Genomic DNA, 15,256 nt, shown 5'->3' with positions numbered 1-15,256 from the left:
TGACCAGCATTCTAGCACAACAGGGCATGCACAAAAGAGAAAAAAGTAGAGGGAGGCGCTTTATGTCAATGGTGACAAATGCGCCAGAAAACCTCTTTTAAAAAGCGCTTTTGGGGGTGTGTGAGTATACATTTCAGTGCGAACTAAAAAACACAAAAAAGTACGTAGTGCTGCAAGCGGAAGATGAGTTGCCATTGAGAATTGTTAAAGCGCAGCTTGAAAGAGAGGAAAAGGCGGTTACAAGGGGCAATGCAGAAACGGCCTGTTAAAGATAGGACGTTTGGGAGGTCTTTCATTTATAGGGTCGCCATACGTCGGAGGCAACTTGACGGCACACAACACACACAAATAACGGTTGCTTTTAGCTTCTGTGTGCTTTGTGAAAATTTTGTATTCATTCGGATTGTTTCACTGTATCGTGAACTGCTTTGTGCACATTGCTGCGGAGAGGTGATATATAAACATTTGAAAATAAATACAATAAATAACAATAATAGGCAAATTCAGCAGAGGAAGCTTTTCCCAATCACCCCATTAGCTTGACCAACAAACCTTTGTATCTTGCATTTCTGCCTGCCACAAAGTTGTTCAAGACTCAAGAGTCCTTTGGGGGGGGGAGGGAAGGGGATCCCCCCCCCATTCCACTGGGATGCGTGGAACTGTGTGTGGATTTCTGAACAGTTATTTAATGCCACAGTGTATAGCTTGTACTGCCTGTCACCGTAAGTAGGATCCTACTATACAGGGCTTTTTTTCAGCTGGAGCGCGGTGGAACAGAGTTCCGGCAGCTCTTAAAAATGGTCACATGGCCGGAGGCCCCGCTCCCTGATCTCCAGACAGAGGGGAGTTGAGATTGCCCTCCGCAGTGCAATCTGGAGATCAGGGGGTGGGGCCACCACAGCACTATCTGGAGATCAGGGGGTGGGGCCACCGGCCATGTGACCATTTTTGCCAAGGGTGATATAAACTTTAAAAAACTCCCCCTTTGTTCCAGCTGACCCAAAGTGACATCACTGTGTGGTCCTGGGAGCGTGCGCGTACTTTGCGTGTGCGCATGTGGTACCAGGGGCACCACCTCCCCCTGTGCTGGCAATCCACTGAGTTCCACCACCTCTTTTCTCAGAAAAAAAGCCCTGCTACTATATACTTTTTGCAGTCTTTAACGCACCATGTTAATACTTATGCTTGGCTTCAGTTCTGTTCTCAGATTTCTGGTTGGCTCCACATCTCTACTATCCAGGTGCTGTGCGTGCGTGTTATGTGCCATCAAGTCACTTCCAACCTATGGCCTTATGAATGAAAGACCTCCGAAACGTCCTATCATTAACAGACTCGCTCAGATCTTGGAAACTGGAGGGCGTGGCTTCCTTTATTGAGTCCAGCCATCTCATTTTGGGTTTTCCTCTTTTCCTACTGCCTCCCACTTTTCCTAGCATTACTGATTTTCCAGAGACTCTGGTCTTATGATGCGACCAAAGTACGGTAGCCTCAGTTTTGTCATTTTAGCTTCTAGAGAGAACTCAGGCTTGATTTGATCCAAAACTCGCTATTGCATTGTTTATCGGATGTTCTAATCCTGTAGATTGTCTTGACTTACTCTGTGTAATCCACCTTGGGTCCTACTGGAAAAGGCGATCTGTACATCATATAAATAAAAAGAAATAAAACAGCCAAAGTGTATCTCCTATAGCAACACAGGCTTTCCCCCATAGTAGTTCCAGAGGTAAACCAGCAGTAAACTGTTATAGTAAATGTCAAAATTTCCCAGGCAATTTTCAAAAAGCGTCTCTGTTGCTTTAAATGAGCCCAGTACTTCGTCTTCAGGTGGAGTCAGTTCTTTCTGGGTTATAAATCTGCTGGGAGCAGCCAAAGCAGCTGTTTTACTGGAATCTCAGAAAGGCAAGAGACTCAGAATGGTAAGCGGACGCATTGTCCAGACTCTCTTATCGAGCATTTGTGTCCCACAGTTGCTGTTGAAATCGGGTGCTTGAGGGGATGTTTTTAGTCATTTTGAGCTAACTTTCTTTGCAAAAGTTGTCGAGGAGTGTGTAGTCTTTGGGTTGGTCTTTGCTCCTTATAAGGTAAAAAGTAGACTGTAGCTAAAAAAGCAGTTTGAGGGTCTTTCTCTCCCCCTCCCTTGTTCCCTTCTTCAGTGAGGGAGCTGATTTGCTTGCAAAGTTATGGGTCTGGTTTCTGACAGCTGAGACTTCCCCCGTTCTCTTCTCCATGACTCTAGAGATGAAAAGTGTAATAGTTTGAAGTTTAAAGTCCAGATCTCTTTCTCTCTTCTGCCCTTTAGCCTGCATTAGTTCACACTTCAGTTATGAAAGTTGTTAGGTGGGAAGGCAATCTGTTTCTGCGGACCTTCTCTCCCTTTCTCTTCCTTTGTAGAAGAGGAAACTGCCATATTGCCTTTGTCTACAGTAATTCCAAGAGTTGATATTCTAAAAGAACAGAACCGTGTTTGTTCCCCTTTTTAAATTTTTTTTTTTCTGCATGCAAATGTTTAAGATTTTTGACAAGCTGCAAGTTGCTTAACTGTAAATTCTGGGAAACTCTCCAGATGTCTATAAACCTTGCAGTTATGTTGAGAGATTTAATTAAGTCAAATGCTGGTGGATAAGGGGGGGAAGAAAAAAAGAAAAGAAAATATCCCAAATACAGCAAGTCTTATCCTGACGCAGGTATGTTGTTGTTGGGTTCTTCAGGCAAGTTGATGGGGCTGCTCTGGTAGTAGTGTAGCTCAGACCAGGTTTGAAAACAGTGACTTCGGTTCTTCCCAAGCAAAATTTGGGATTCAAAGCCCCATTGTTCTGGGTTGTCAAGACCGACAGTTGGATGTTTGCATGGAAGTTTAAATATGAAAAGCAGCCAAAGGGTGTTTTGACCGTCCTCCAGCAAACGATGAAATGACTCTCTATGGTCATACAGCACATTTTTTTCCCTGCGCTTGGAAAACTCCACGTGCGAGGAGGCGGTTTGCCTCTTGCCACTCTGGGTTGGCCTTCCCGTTTTTACCCCAAGCTTTGTTTTTTAACAAATACCACGCGGTGCTTGTGGGTAGCAGGTGGTGCCATTTGGCAAACTGTTGAAAGAGAACAGGGAGTCAATGAGCAGCTTTCTTTGCTCCCAGGGAAGGAATGTCCTCGCAGTGACTCCAGCAAATGGAGAGCCACGGCCTTGTGAATGGCATGGCATGCTGCAGAGGAGGAGGCGTGGTGGCCGGCCACCAGATCCAAGAGGCAGATGCTACAGGGGGTGGCTCATCCTGCTGGCTTGTCCAGGAATATCTCTGTGGTCAGGGAGCCAGCTGGAGTGGCTAGGCCCACGTCCTCCTGACCCAGCCCTGGCTCTTCACCTCTTAAGCTCAAATTCACAATTGGAAGACGCAGAGAAATCCGAAGCTTAAGAAGCCAAAAGGCCTTCCAACTAGGGGCAAAGTGAAAGAGCCGTTTTCCAAAAGCACATGTCAGAGTTGAGGAATCTCAAATATGTCAGGCAATTTAAGGTGTTTATGCCTGTTGCTGATGGGGTCTGTCTCTTGGGGCCAGATCTGGGCTCCAAGTCAAGGTCTTATGACAACGCAGCGGCCCCCTCCCACATTAGGAGGGCGGGCTTAACTTAAATCACGCTGGAGTTAATAAAAAATATCAAAGCAGCCCCTGGAAGGTAGGGTTGCCAACTCTGGGTTGGGAAATTCCTGGGCAGGGCAGGGTTTGGGGAGGGACCTCAGCAGGGTATAATGCCACAGAGTCCACCCTCCAAAGCTGCCATATTCTCCAGGGGAACTGATCTCTGTCTTATGGGGATCAGTTGCAGTTTAAAGAGCTCTTAGGCCCCACCTGGAGGCTGGCAACCCTAGAAAAGGATCTATGAGTTAGAGAAATTGAAATTGTCCAAGGTTTTCTATTCCTTGGCTCAATCGTCAACAAACAGGGAGATTTGAGACTTGGAAGAGCAGCGGTGAGGGAGCTTGAAAAGATCCTTAAAGACGTCTCTCTGGGGACCGAGATCAAGATAATCCAAACTATAGTATTCCCCATTGCTATGCATGGATGTGAAAGCTGGACAGTGAAGAAAGCTGACAGGAATGAAATTGATTCATTTGAAATGTGGTGCTGGAGGATACCTTGGATGGCCAAAAAGACAAATAAGTGGGTGCTCGATCAAATCAAGCCTGAATTCCCCCCAGAAGCTAAAATGACAAAACTGAGGCTACCGTACTTTGGTCACTTTATAAGAAGACAAGACAACAAATTGAAATTGAACCCAGACAAGACCAAAGGGATGCTTGTTGGGAAAGCAGAGATCTTGAAAGACATTGTACTCCCCACTTCGATGGAGTTCATCTGACCCTTGCAGACTCCGTTAAGTGCATAGGGGTTATACTGGATCCAGCGTTATTACTAGAAAAACAAGTTAAGGTAGCGGCAAAAAATGCTGTCTACAACCTCACTCTAGCCTGGAAGACGGCTCCTTATCTTGACACGGCTGACCTGGCCACTTGGATCCCTGCTATGGTAACATCAAGGCTTGACTACTGTAATGCTCTATACATAGGTCTCCCATCTAAGTTAACTAGGAGGCTCCAATTAGTGCAAAATGCTGCAGCTCGACTGTTATCAGGAGCGAGCAGGAGCTTGAACATCACTCCCATCCTACAGTCACTCCATTGGCGACTCATCATTTACCGTGCTCAGTTCAAGGTATTAGTTATTACACACAAAGCTCTTCATGGCTTTGGTCCAGCATACCTATGTGACCGCGTCCCTCCCTGTGTTCCTCCATGGCAGCTTCGCTCATCTGAACAGGGTCTCCCACAGGGGCCAGGCTGCACACAGGTGAAGTCAGCAGCAGCCCGTACACGGGCTTTCTCTGTGGTGGCCCCTATCCTGTGGAATAACCTGCCTGAGGAAGTCAGAAGAGCCCCCACTCTCCTGGCTTTTCATAAACGATGCAAAACTGAACTATTCAAAAAGGCTTTTTACTCAAATAGGAGGTCTGTATTGTAGGGAAGATGCTTCGCTAATGAGTTAGGGACTTCATCGCTATAGTGCCTTGCATATTATCTGCTGCTTTAAATATGTACTCCTATGTACCACCAGTGCTCCATGTTGTCTAATGTTAGTCCTAGAATTGATTATGTTCTGCTTCAGTATTTTTTCTGCTCTGTATTGGATTCTTGCTAATACTATGTCTTTTAAACTTGTATCTATTTACCCTATGGCACTGTTTATGGAAATGTACTTGATGCTGATTGTACTAAGCACATACTGTGTAATCCGCCTTGAGTCTCAGTGAGAAAGGCATACTATAAATGACAATAATAATAATAATAATAATAATCTGGAAAAGTCAATAATGCTACGAAAAGTAGAAGGCACCAGGAAAAGACGAAGACCCAAAACAAGATGGTTGACTCAATCAAAGAAGCCACGTCCTCCAGTTTGCAGGATCTGAGCAAGTCTGTTAATGCTATGAAACTTTGGAGGTCTTTCCTTCATATAGGGTTGCCATAGGTCGGAGGCGACTTGACGGCACATAACACACACACATACCTACTGGGAGAAGCATAAGTGTCAAACATTTTTAAATAGCCTGTTGCTAATAGCCTTGGCCTCGAAAGCCAGTAGGCTTGTTTGTCTAGTTTCCTGAAATCTCCAGACTTCTTGTCCTTTTTCCCCAGAGGGAGTGTTTGTCAATCCACATTGGCCAAGCCGGAGTCCAGATGGGCAATGCATGCTGGGAGCTGTATTGCCTGGAGCATGGCATCCAGTCAGATGGCACCATCCCAGGCAACCAAGCCTCTCAAAAAATCCTACCCGAGGCCGAGCAAGTGGATTCCTCATTTGAGACGTTCTTCTGTGAGACGGCATCAGGGAAGCATGTGCCCAGGGCAGTGTTCATCGACCTGGAGCCAACAGTTATCGGTAACGTAACTTGCTGAGAGAGGGGGAGGTTGGGAAATTCCTGGAGATTTGGGGGTGGAGCCTGGGAGGGTGGGGTTTGGTGAGGGGCCTCAGCAGCGATGTCATGCCCCAGAGTCCACCCTCTGAAGCAGCCGTTTTCTCCAGGGTAATGGATCTCTGTAGTCTGGAAATCAGTTGTAATTCTGGGAGGTCTCTGGGCACCATTTGGAGGCTGTCAACCCATTGCATACCCTAACCTGGATAGCCCAAGTTAGGGCTATCTTGTCAGATCTCAGAAGCTAAGCAGGGGCAGCCTTGGTTAGTAATTGGATGGGAGGCCTCCGACAAAGACCAGGGTTGCAGAGGTAGCCAATGGCAAACCACCTCTGTTAGTCTCTTGCCATGAAAACCCCACCAGAGGTTGCCATAAGCCAACTATGACTTGAGGGCAGGATTTCATTTCAACCCATTGCATAGTAGCCAATGGCAAACATTGGCTACAGTGCCCAGAGACCTCCCAAAATGTTTTTATAATGTTTTTACTGTTTTTAATTTGTTGTCAAACCGCCCTGAGCCCGTCTGACGGGGAGGGCAGTCTAAAAATGTAATTAAATAAATAAATAAAATAAATAGTGGTGCTGCATGTGGCAGTGAGGTGGGGGCTCTTCTACTAGGATTGCCTCCTGGCAAGACTCTGTGCCTCTCAAAGCTGCATCAGCACAAACGCATCAGGGGCTGCTTTCCCATTTCTGCATGCAAACTATCTAGCAGCTCAGGTTTAGCAGCACCTCTAGCTCAGGTTTAGCGGCATCTCTGGCTCAGGTTTAGCAGCATCTCTGGGCTCTCCTTATTTTCCCAAAAAGTCAAGCAGGATGTAAACCTACAGGTTGGACTTTGTCAATGCTGTTCTTTAATAACTCTGATCCCTTAATGGGTCTGTGCTGTTGGTTGTTTTCTGGTTGGTTACTGTTGTATTTGTACAACTTGTTTTTAAAACTCTTTTGAAGGCCAGCAGTGAAGAGGCAGGGCAAAGATTTTTTTATATATATATATCTTATAAAATAGGAAGCACCTTAACATTCTTGCTTTTTACGTGCCTTTGGGAATAGAATCTGAATGCCATTTCTTCTCTGAGCTGTACTTGCACACATCACATCCTGGAAAGAGAGAGAGTGCGCAGGTGAATATTCAACCGTCATAGGGATACAGGCTAAATGCCTTATTTGGATTGTTGTGTAGGCATTCAATGGCAAAGCAGTTTTACATTTTTAGATGTGTATTATACCAAATTTGTTTCCTAGGCTATGGCAAGCTACTTCACAGGCACCTCTGAGCCAGAAAGTGGCTCCCCAAAGATCTGAAGCTAATGAATAAAAACAAAATTCTGGGAGAACGAAAGGTTCCCTGGCTGTTCAGATGTTCCTCTTCTATCCCTACAGATGAGATCCGCACTGGTTCCTATCACTCCCTCTTTCACCCTGAGCAACTCATCAGTGGCAAAGAAGATGCTGCCAACAATTATGCCCGGGGTCATTACACCATCGGGAAGGAAATCATTGATACCGTCCTAGGCAGGATTCGCAAAATGGCAAGTGGCAATTCCTTTTTCTTCTGAGACTAAATTTTCTTTACTTTGCTTATAGTCTTTCTTGCTGATTACGTAATTTAAAACAGTGCAATAAGAACAGTAGAAAGCATGCAACCAACAGTGAATAAAGCTGGGTTAAAAAAACCATGAGAACAGTACACTAAAAGACCATTTAATACATGCAATATAACAGTACCTACAAGTCCTATAACACAAGTGAACAGAAAATTTAATTTAATTTATTAGAAAAGCTGGCAAACAACGCCAAATTAGAATTCTGGGGCAATGACCATTTCCTGGGCTTTTGCAAGTTATCTTATATAGAAGGACTAGCTTGATACCCATGCTCTGCTACGGTATTTAAGTGGGAGGTGCATTTTACCTTAGGACACATTCAATGACTCCCAGTAGCAACTGCATACTGTTTAGAATGTGGGGGATGAGGACCAATCAGGCCGCATATGCAAATGACCTTTGTGTTCCAACTGTCTTGGGGGCAGGGGGCGGGGATGAGGTGTGGAATGTTGTGAGCCCCAATCAGCCCTCATATGCAAATGACCTTGAAAGGCTGGCCCAATCAGGGAAGAGTGGCCGAGCTGGCAGTGGACGGGGGCGCAAGCAGCAGCAGCCTGCTAGCCACACAGGGAAGCTGTATCCCTTTGGGAAAATACATTTTACCCCTTTTTACCCCCTTAGGGGGTGAATTTCTTAAAATCCCTTCTTAGTGGGTGTTTCCATCATGAAAGGAATGTTCTCCCCAAATTTCATGTTTCTAGGTCTAGGGGTTTGGGCTGGGAGTAGATGAGTCAGTCAGGACACTTGTGTTTTTATATATCTATATCTATATATAATATCCTTATTCTTTTATATTGCTGTATTCTATATATATAGAGAGAGAGACAAGATATATATATATCTTGTCTCTCTCTCTATATATATAGAATACAGCAATATAAAAGAATAAGGAACACAGCTACAAAAATGGACTCAATTTCAGATGTTAAACATGTTGTCCTCCCAAGCAATTTGCTTATACACATTTTGTCGGCAGTTTTACATTATTATTATTATTTGATTTGATTTTTATCCCGCCCTCCCCACAAGTGGGCTGAGGGTGGGTTACATCAAAAACAAGATACAAGTTAAAATCCAGCTAAAAATATAGAATCATAAAATACAGATTTCAACCCCCAAAATAACATTCTTCATTAACGCCATAGTCCCTTCGCCTACACAGGCTGGAGGGAAGGGAATGGCTGGGGGGGGGGGGACAACATTCCAACAGGAGACTGGAAGGGAGGCTCAACAGATAGCATAGAAATGGCCTCAACCCTATGCCTGGCGGAACATCTTCGTCTTACAGGCCTGCTAAAAAGATTGATGTTCTTGGCAGGCCCGCGTGTCGACAGAGAGAGTTTCAGCAGGTGGAAGCCAGGACTGAGAAAGCCCTGGCTCTAGTCGAGGCCAGTCCAGGGCCATAGCGAGGCTCGCTGGCACCTCGGGGTGGCTCTGGAGCTGTTGCCACCCCTGTGACCACTATGGCATAAACTCTCATGCAGAGAAGACCTTGTGCGCGCACACCCGGACTGCGCAATGACGTCACTGTGTGTGATGTCATCACGCAGGGCACACCACTCCCGGGAGTGCACCCACAATTCCGTGCGCTCCCTGGCCAGCAGCTGTGAGCCAGCCACCCCATCGGCGCAGCAGGCAGCCGGGGTGGTGCGTGCACGGCTTCCCGACCCTCCTTCTCAATTGCCCCATGTGCCGCCCCGGCCACCTGCCATGCCGACAGCTGCGTCTGGCCCTCAGCTGCTGCGCCCGGCAGCTGGTGGCAGCATCAGGCAACTGAGCAGGAGGGTGGGGAGGCCGCCCGCTCAGTTGCCCCATGCTGCTGCCAGCGCGTACTCATCATGCAGGTCGAAATAGGTCCAAATAAGTCATTCCAAATGACCCATTTGGAATTCCATGGGGAGCCAGTATAGCTGCTGCAAGATGGGAGTAATGTGTGCCCTATATGGAGTCCCAGTTAGGACACATGCAGTAGCATTCTGGACCCGCCGCAATTTCTGGGTCAGACCCAAAGGAAGCCCAGGTGAGAGCGAGTTACAGTAGTCCAACCTGGAGGTGACCGTTGCATGGATCACTGTCGTTAGGTCGTGCGTCGAAAGGTAGGGGGAAAGCTTCCTAACCTGCTGGAGATGGGAAAAGGCAGACTGGGCAACTGCCATGACCTGGGACTACGTGGAAAGAGAGGCAACCAGCATCACTCCAAGGCCCCTGACTGCTGGTATGGGCACAAGTGGCGCCCCATCAAAAGCCAGATCCCTGAATCTAACGACCCCTGGCTGGCGTGATGATGTCACTTCCAGGAAGTGACATCATCACACAAGTAAAAGGGCGGCCCAAGCGCACTCCCGTGCTCGCCAAAGGGCTGAATCGCTCCCCCGCGGGGCCTGATTTGGCCCGAAAGAGGCCTGTTGGGGGCGCGGGGGGGCGCCACTGCAGGGCGCAGGGGTGAGCCACACAGCCAGGGGTTGCCTCCCACTGGCCAGGTAAGTGGGGGCGGGGGGGAGGCGGTGAGAGCAGACGATCCCCCGCCCGGGTAAGCCTACATTCATAAGACCATCTAGAATTCCTCCAAGCTAATTTGTGACGGTCACCAACTGCAGCCGAGCTGCAGAATAAATCTTTGCTGGCTGGGCGTGAGGAGGAAGGGCCAGTTGGTGACTGTGCCAGGCTGACATTCGCCTGGTAAAAATGTTTTTGAACAGGGAGGCTTCAAAAGGAACTATGTAATTGTACTATGACGCGTGGCCTCGCTGGGAAGACCTGGGCTATCAGCCATGCAGAGGAACAAAGATTTCAGCCAGGAAACACCAACTATAGGGATAATCTACAGATCAATGTGTTATGTGGAAACCTAAGCTCAAAGTACTGGTTTGCAGAGGAGACTGCCTGCTGAATCTCTCAGTGAGTCACTGCTCTGGGTTCACCTCCTCCTAGCTGGGAGGCATGCCAGAGGTGCGTTCTTTTCAGGTTAACAACCCTCTGGGTATATGAATGATGGGCGCCACCGGGTTTTCTTTGTGCCTTAACAAATGGATGTTTGAAACACTGCTAGAGCAAAGCAAGGCATTTTAAAGAGACCTATTATGGCATAAAGACGTATGGACCAAAATGCACAGGGGCTTCGCTGCATGAGAGTTTATGCCATAATGCATTTGTCAATCATTAAGGTGCCACAACACTTATCTGGCTTTGGCTGCTGCAGGCTAACATGGCTACCCCTCTGGATTTGTTTCCCCAGCAGTGTTTCTCAGGTTTCCTGCAAGATCAAATGCACCTGGACCATTGTAAAGTGGGCTGACACTTGTTGACAAATAGGGTTAGGGAATGTGCTGAACATTGCTGCCATCTCACCTGTGGGAAACTCTCCTCTACTTCCTGGTTTTTCTCTGTCCACCGTTGGCATGATGTCCCAAATTATGCAAACTTTGGTTATCACCTAGTCCCCAAATATGATCTGAAATCAGGGGTCTGAAAGGGGTTTGCAAAACATATTGTGCTCAGGTTTTGAATGTTGGAGCAAACCATGGTTAGCAAACCAGGAAGTAGAAGAGGGAATGGGTGGAGATCAGGGTTCACAGTATGTTCCTGTGCCTCCAAACAAAAGTTTAGAAGACGAAGCTAATGATTTCAGAAATGAGAATGGCTGAAAGCAGGGGTCATTTCATAGAAAAGAGCTGGAGGAACTCATTAGCATAACTCATTAGCATATGCCACACCCCTTGCCATCGGCAGAAGTGTGTCATTTGCATATGTCACACCCCCTGGCATCACCTATCCTGGCTTTGTACCCAATCCTGGCCATTCAGGGCCAAAATTGGGCCTAAAATGGCAAAAAGGGGTTGAAAATGGACCAAAAGGGGCCTAAAATGGTCCGGATCAGGCCGCTGCTGAGTGGGAGAGTGATCCACTACTCGTCAGAGGCCTGATCTGGGCCATTTTGGCCCCAATCCAGACTGAAATGGGCCCAAAATGGCCGAGAGGCAGGTGGGCAGGGCCACCTGACATGTGACCTCTTTGGGGAACTGCCAGAACTGCGTTCCTGCACGTTCCCCCTCAAAATGAGCCCTGGTTGAAAGGAGATGAAGCAATATATATATATATATATATATGGCTAACGTAACTTGGATCCAATTATTACTTTCAATAAAAGGTAGCATTTTTGTTCTGTTGATTTGTTCTGTGCATTTGATTCCCACAAATACCTTCAGTGTACAGACTGGTATCTTGCAGTTCTTACCCATTAGCACAACTGTCGGCATGCCTGTCATAGTGGGTAGTGGCAACTAGGGGTATGCACCCCAAAAAGATTGGGGTTTTCCACTTCAGGATTTTCATATTTAAGCCACTTCAGGAAGCTTCGGTAGAGCAGCCGCCGCCACAGCACTTTTGTTGCTGTTTGTAAACAGCAAGAAAAGTGCTGTGGCGGCTGCTGCTGCTCTACCTGAAGCTTTCTGAAATGCTTCAAAGCTTTCGGAAAGCTTTGCTTCGGTATTTCCGAATTGGCTCAGCAATGCTGGGGCCAATTCGGAAATACTGTATCAGTTGTAATTGGGCCTGATTTGGGTTAAAAACCCGAATCGGAGCACGCACCCCTAGTGGCAACTAGTACCCAGGAGATCTGGATGTGAATCCTCACTGTACCATGAAGCTTGGTGGATGACCATGGGTTGGCTGTTCTCTCTCAGCCTAGCCTACCTCACAAGGTTGTGGTATAGATAAAAAGGAGATGGTCAGTGTGTGTGCTACCCCCTAAGTTATTTAAAAGACGGGCAGAATAAAAAAGTGTCATGGGTAGATTAAAGTGGGTGATGCCAATAACCAAGTTTCTCTTGCCCATGTAGGCTGATCAGTGCAGTGGCCTCCAAGGTTTCTTGGTCTTCCATAGCTTTGGTGGAGGCACGGGTTCAGGTTTCACTTCTCTTCTGATGGAGCGGCTCTCTGTAGAGTACAGCAAAAAGTCGAAACTGGAGTTCTCAGTCTACCCAGCTCCACAGGTCTCCACTGCAGTGGTGGAACCCTACAACTCCATCCTGACCACCCACACCACGCTGGAGCACTCGGACTGCTCCTTCATGGTGGACAATGAGGCCATCTACGACATCTGCAACCGGAACCTTGACATTGAGCGCCCAACCTACACCAACCTCAACAGGTTGATCGGGCAGATCGTGTCCTCTGTGACAGCCTCCCTGAGGTTTAATGGTGCCTTGAATGTTGACCTGATAGAATTCCAGACCAACTTGGTGCCCTATCCCAGGATCCACTTCCCGCTGACCACTTACGCCCCCATCATCTCCGCTGAAAAGGCCTACCACGAGCAGCTCTCGGTGCCGGAAATCACCAACGCCTGCTTCGAGTTCTCCAACCAGATGGTGAAATGCGACCCTCGCCGAGGCAAGTACATGGCTTGCTGCTTGCTCTACCGAGGCGACGTGGTGCCCAAAGACGTCAATGCCGCTATAGCGGCCATTAAAACCAGGAGGTCCATCCAGTTTGTGGACTGGTGCCCGACGGGCTTCAAGGTGGGCATCAACTACCAGCCCCCCACGGTGGTGCCCGGCGGAGACCTAGCAAAGGTGCAGCGAGCCGTCTGCATGCTGAGCAACACGACGGCCATTGCGGAGGCTTGGGCCCGCCTGGATCACAAGTTTGACCTGATGTATGCCAAGCGGGCCTTTGTGCACTGGTATGTTGGGGAGGGCATGGAGGAAGGGGAGTTCTCTGAAGCTCGGGAAGATATGGCCGCTCTGGAGAAGGATTATGAAGAAGTCGGGAGGGATTCTGCTGACGGGGAGGAGGAGGATGGCGAGGAAGAATATTAAGACCTTGAGAGTGTTCCAGATACGCATGTAAGCAGACTTACGAGGAGACTAACCATGCAATTCTGTTTGACGTTTAACATAACTGTTTTTTTAACTTTAACACATTGTACTTTTTTTAGAATGCACTTGCTATAGCCTTTTTGCTTACTGTTCTTAGAACTACACAATGTAACTCTTGAGTGTGAATTGTGAGGGTGATGGGAGAGGGGAAGGTGCAGGACGATGCACTTGGGTGTTGTGTAATACTTCTCAGCACTGCTTGGCCAAAGAAATTGCCTTTTTCCTTACGTGTTATTGGAGGATGTGATGATATACCTCTTTGTATTTCAATAAAAGGTATTTGACTCAAGAATTATAGACATTTAACTATAACATTCTTATTTTGAAAAACAGAATAACAGCAAAATGAGATACAGGAAAAAAAGGGATTATATAACATAATTGTACAAATTAGAGATAAGTGATATATAAAACACAAAGTATTTTATCCCACTGTCCCCTTCATTAAATTTTTAAGATACTGTCTATGAGATACAATGATACTTATGTTAAGATACATTTATAGTCAACATTTTAAATTACAAATTTCATAAATAATTTATTTTACTAATAGTTGTTCTTGTTTTTAGTTTTCAGCTACATAATCAAAAAAGCTTTCCATTTTTCCTGAAAGTCTAAGATTTTAATTTTGCCGTTGAGGCATATTCGTATAGCTTATTCTTCCATTCTGTCAAAACTGGACAGCATTCGGCCTTCCATTTTGCTCTTACTGCTGTCACCAAATATTTAAATAGTTCACGATGTATTTTTAAAATATTACTTGGTAAGATATTTAATAACATACTTTTAGGGTTCAGCACAGAGTGAACCTTTACTATCTTTTGCATTTCTTCGTGTATTTCTATCCAGTATTTCCTGACTTTCTTGTATGTCCACTACACGTGAAAGAAAACTGCATCCGTATCCTGACATTTCCAGCACTTTCCACTGTCATCCTTACTAGTTTTTGCAATGTCCTTAGCAGGGCTTTTTTTCTGGGAAAAGAGGTGGTGGAACTCAGTGGGTTGCCCTCGGAGAAAATGGTCACATGGCTGGTGGCCCCGCCCCCTGATCTCCAGACAGAGGGGGGTTTAGATTGCCCTCCGCGCCGCTCAGCGGCGCGGAGGGCGATCTAAACTCCCCTCTGTCTGGAGATCAGGGAGCGGGGCCACCAGCCATGTGACCATTTGAAGAGGTTCCGGAACTCCGTTCCCCCACGTTCCCCCAGAAAAAAAGCCCTGGTCCTTAGGAGTAATATACCATCTACAGAACATTTTATGCCAATTCTCCCTTAAAGAGGAAGAATTATACAGACATTTAACTGGCAGGGATTGAACCTGGTTCCTTCAGTATGCAAAGCCCATGCTCTACCACTGGGCCGTGGAACAGTGTGTAACTTCAGCTCTTGCTCCTCCTTAGTTTGATAGCTGCTTTGTCACAAGAGGCAGAGTGTTATGGGCTAGGATGGCCCAAGCAGAGTTGTCCAAGTTCAGTCTGAGGTCAGAGCACAGGTCCAAAGTCAGGAGTGAGTACCGAGTTCAAAGTCCAGAATCCGAGAACCAAGTCCAGAGGTCCGTAGGTCAGTTACCAATCAGAGCAAGGACGATCCAGAAACAAGGTCAAGGCGCAGTCCAGAGGTCACACGGCAAGGCAAGAACAAGGCATGGTTCAGCACAGCAGTCGCGGTCAGAGCAGGATTCTGACGTGTTGCTTCCCCGCCTCCTGGTCTTCTGGGGCTGGGTTTTATAGACAGGCTGGGCTTGCAGCCAGCTGCTTGGGAGCTGTTCTGTGCTCACTCCTCATTGCTCTCAACAAGCAGCTGGCGT

At 47.0% G+C, this 15,256-nt stretch overlaps 1 protein-coding gene across 1 annotated transcript; it reads left to right on the top strand.

The window, feature by feature from the left end:
* Positions 1 to 1,846: 1,846 nt before the first annotated feature.
* On the top strand, positions 1,847 to 13,736 carry LOC129335572 (tubulin alpha-3 chain). The gene is made up of 4 exons (XM_054988227.1): positions 1,847 to 1,916; positions 5,687 to 5,930; positions 7,349 to 7,497; positions 12,411 to 13,736. Exons 1-4 carry the CDS (start codon positions 1,914 to 1,916, stop codon positions 13,389 to 13,391), a joined length of 1,377 nt encoding a protein of 458 aa, XP_054844202.1. The 5' UTR covers positions 1,847 to 1,913; the 3' UTR covers positions 13,392 to 13,736.
* The last annotated feature ends 1,520 nt before the right edge of the window (positions 13,737 to 15,256 follow it).

The sequence above is a fragment of the Eublepharis macularius genome, chromosome 9, assembly GCF_028583425.1.
Source record: "Eublepharis macularius isolate TG4126 chromosome 9, MPM_Emac_v1.0, whole genome shotgun sequence".
NCBI classification, from domain to species: Eukaryota; Metazoa; Chordata; class Lepidosauria; order Squamata; family Eublepharidae; genus Eublepharis; species Eublepharis macularius.
The sequence above is the reverse complement of the archived record's forward strand: the minus strand, read 5'-3'. Positions and strand labels throughout refer to the sequence as shown.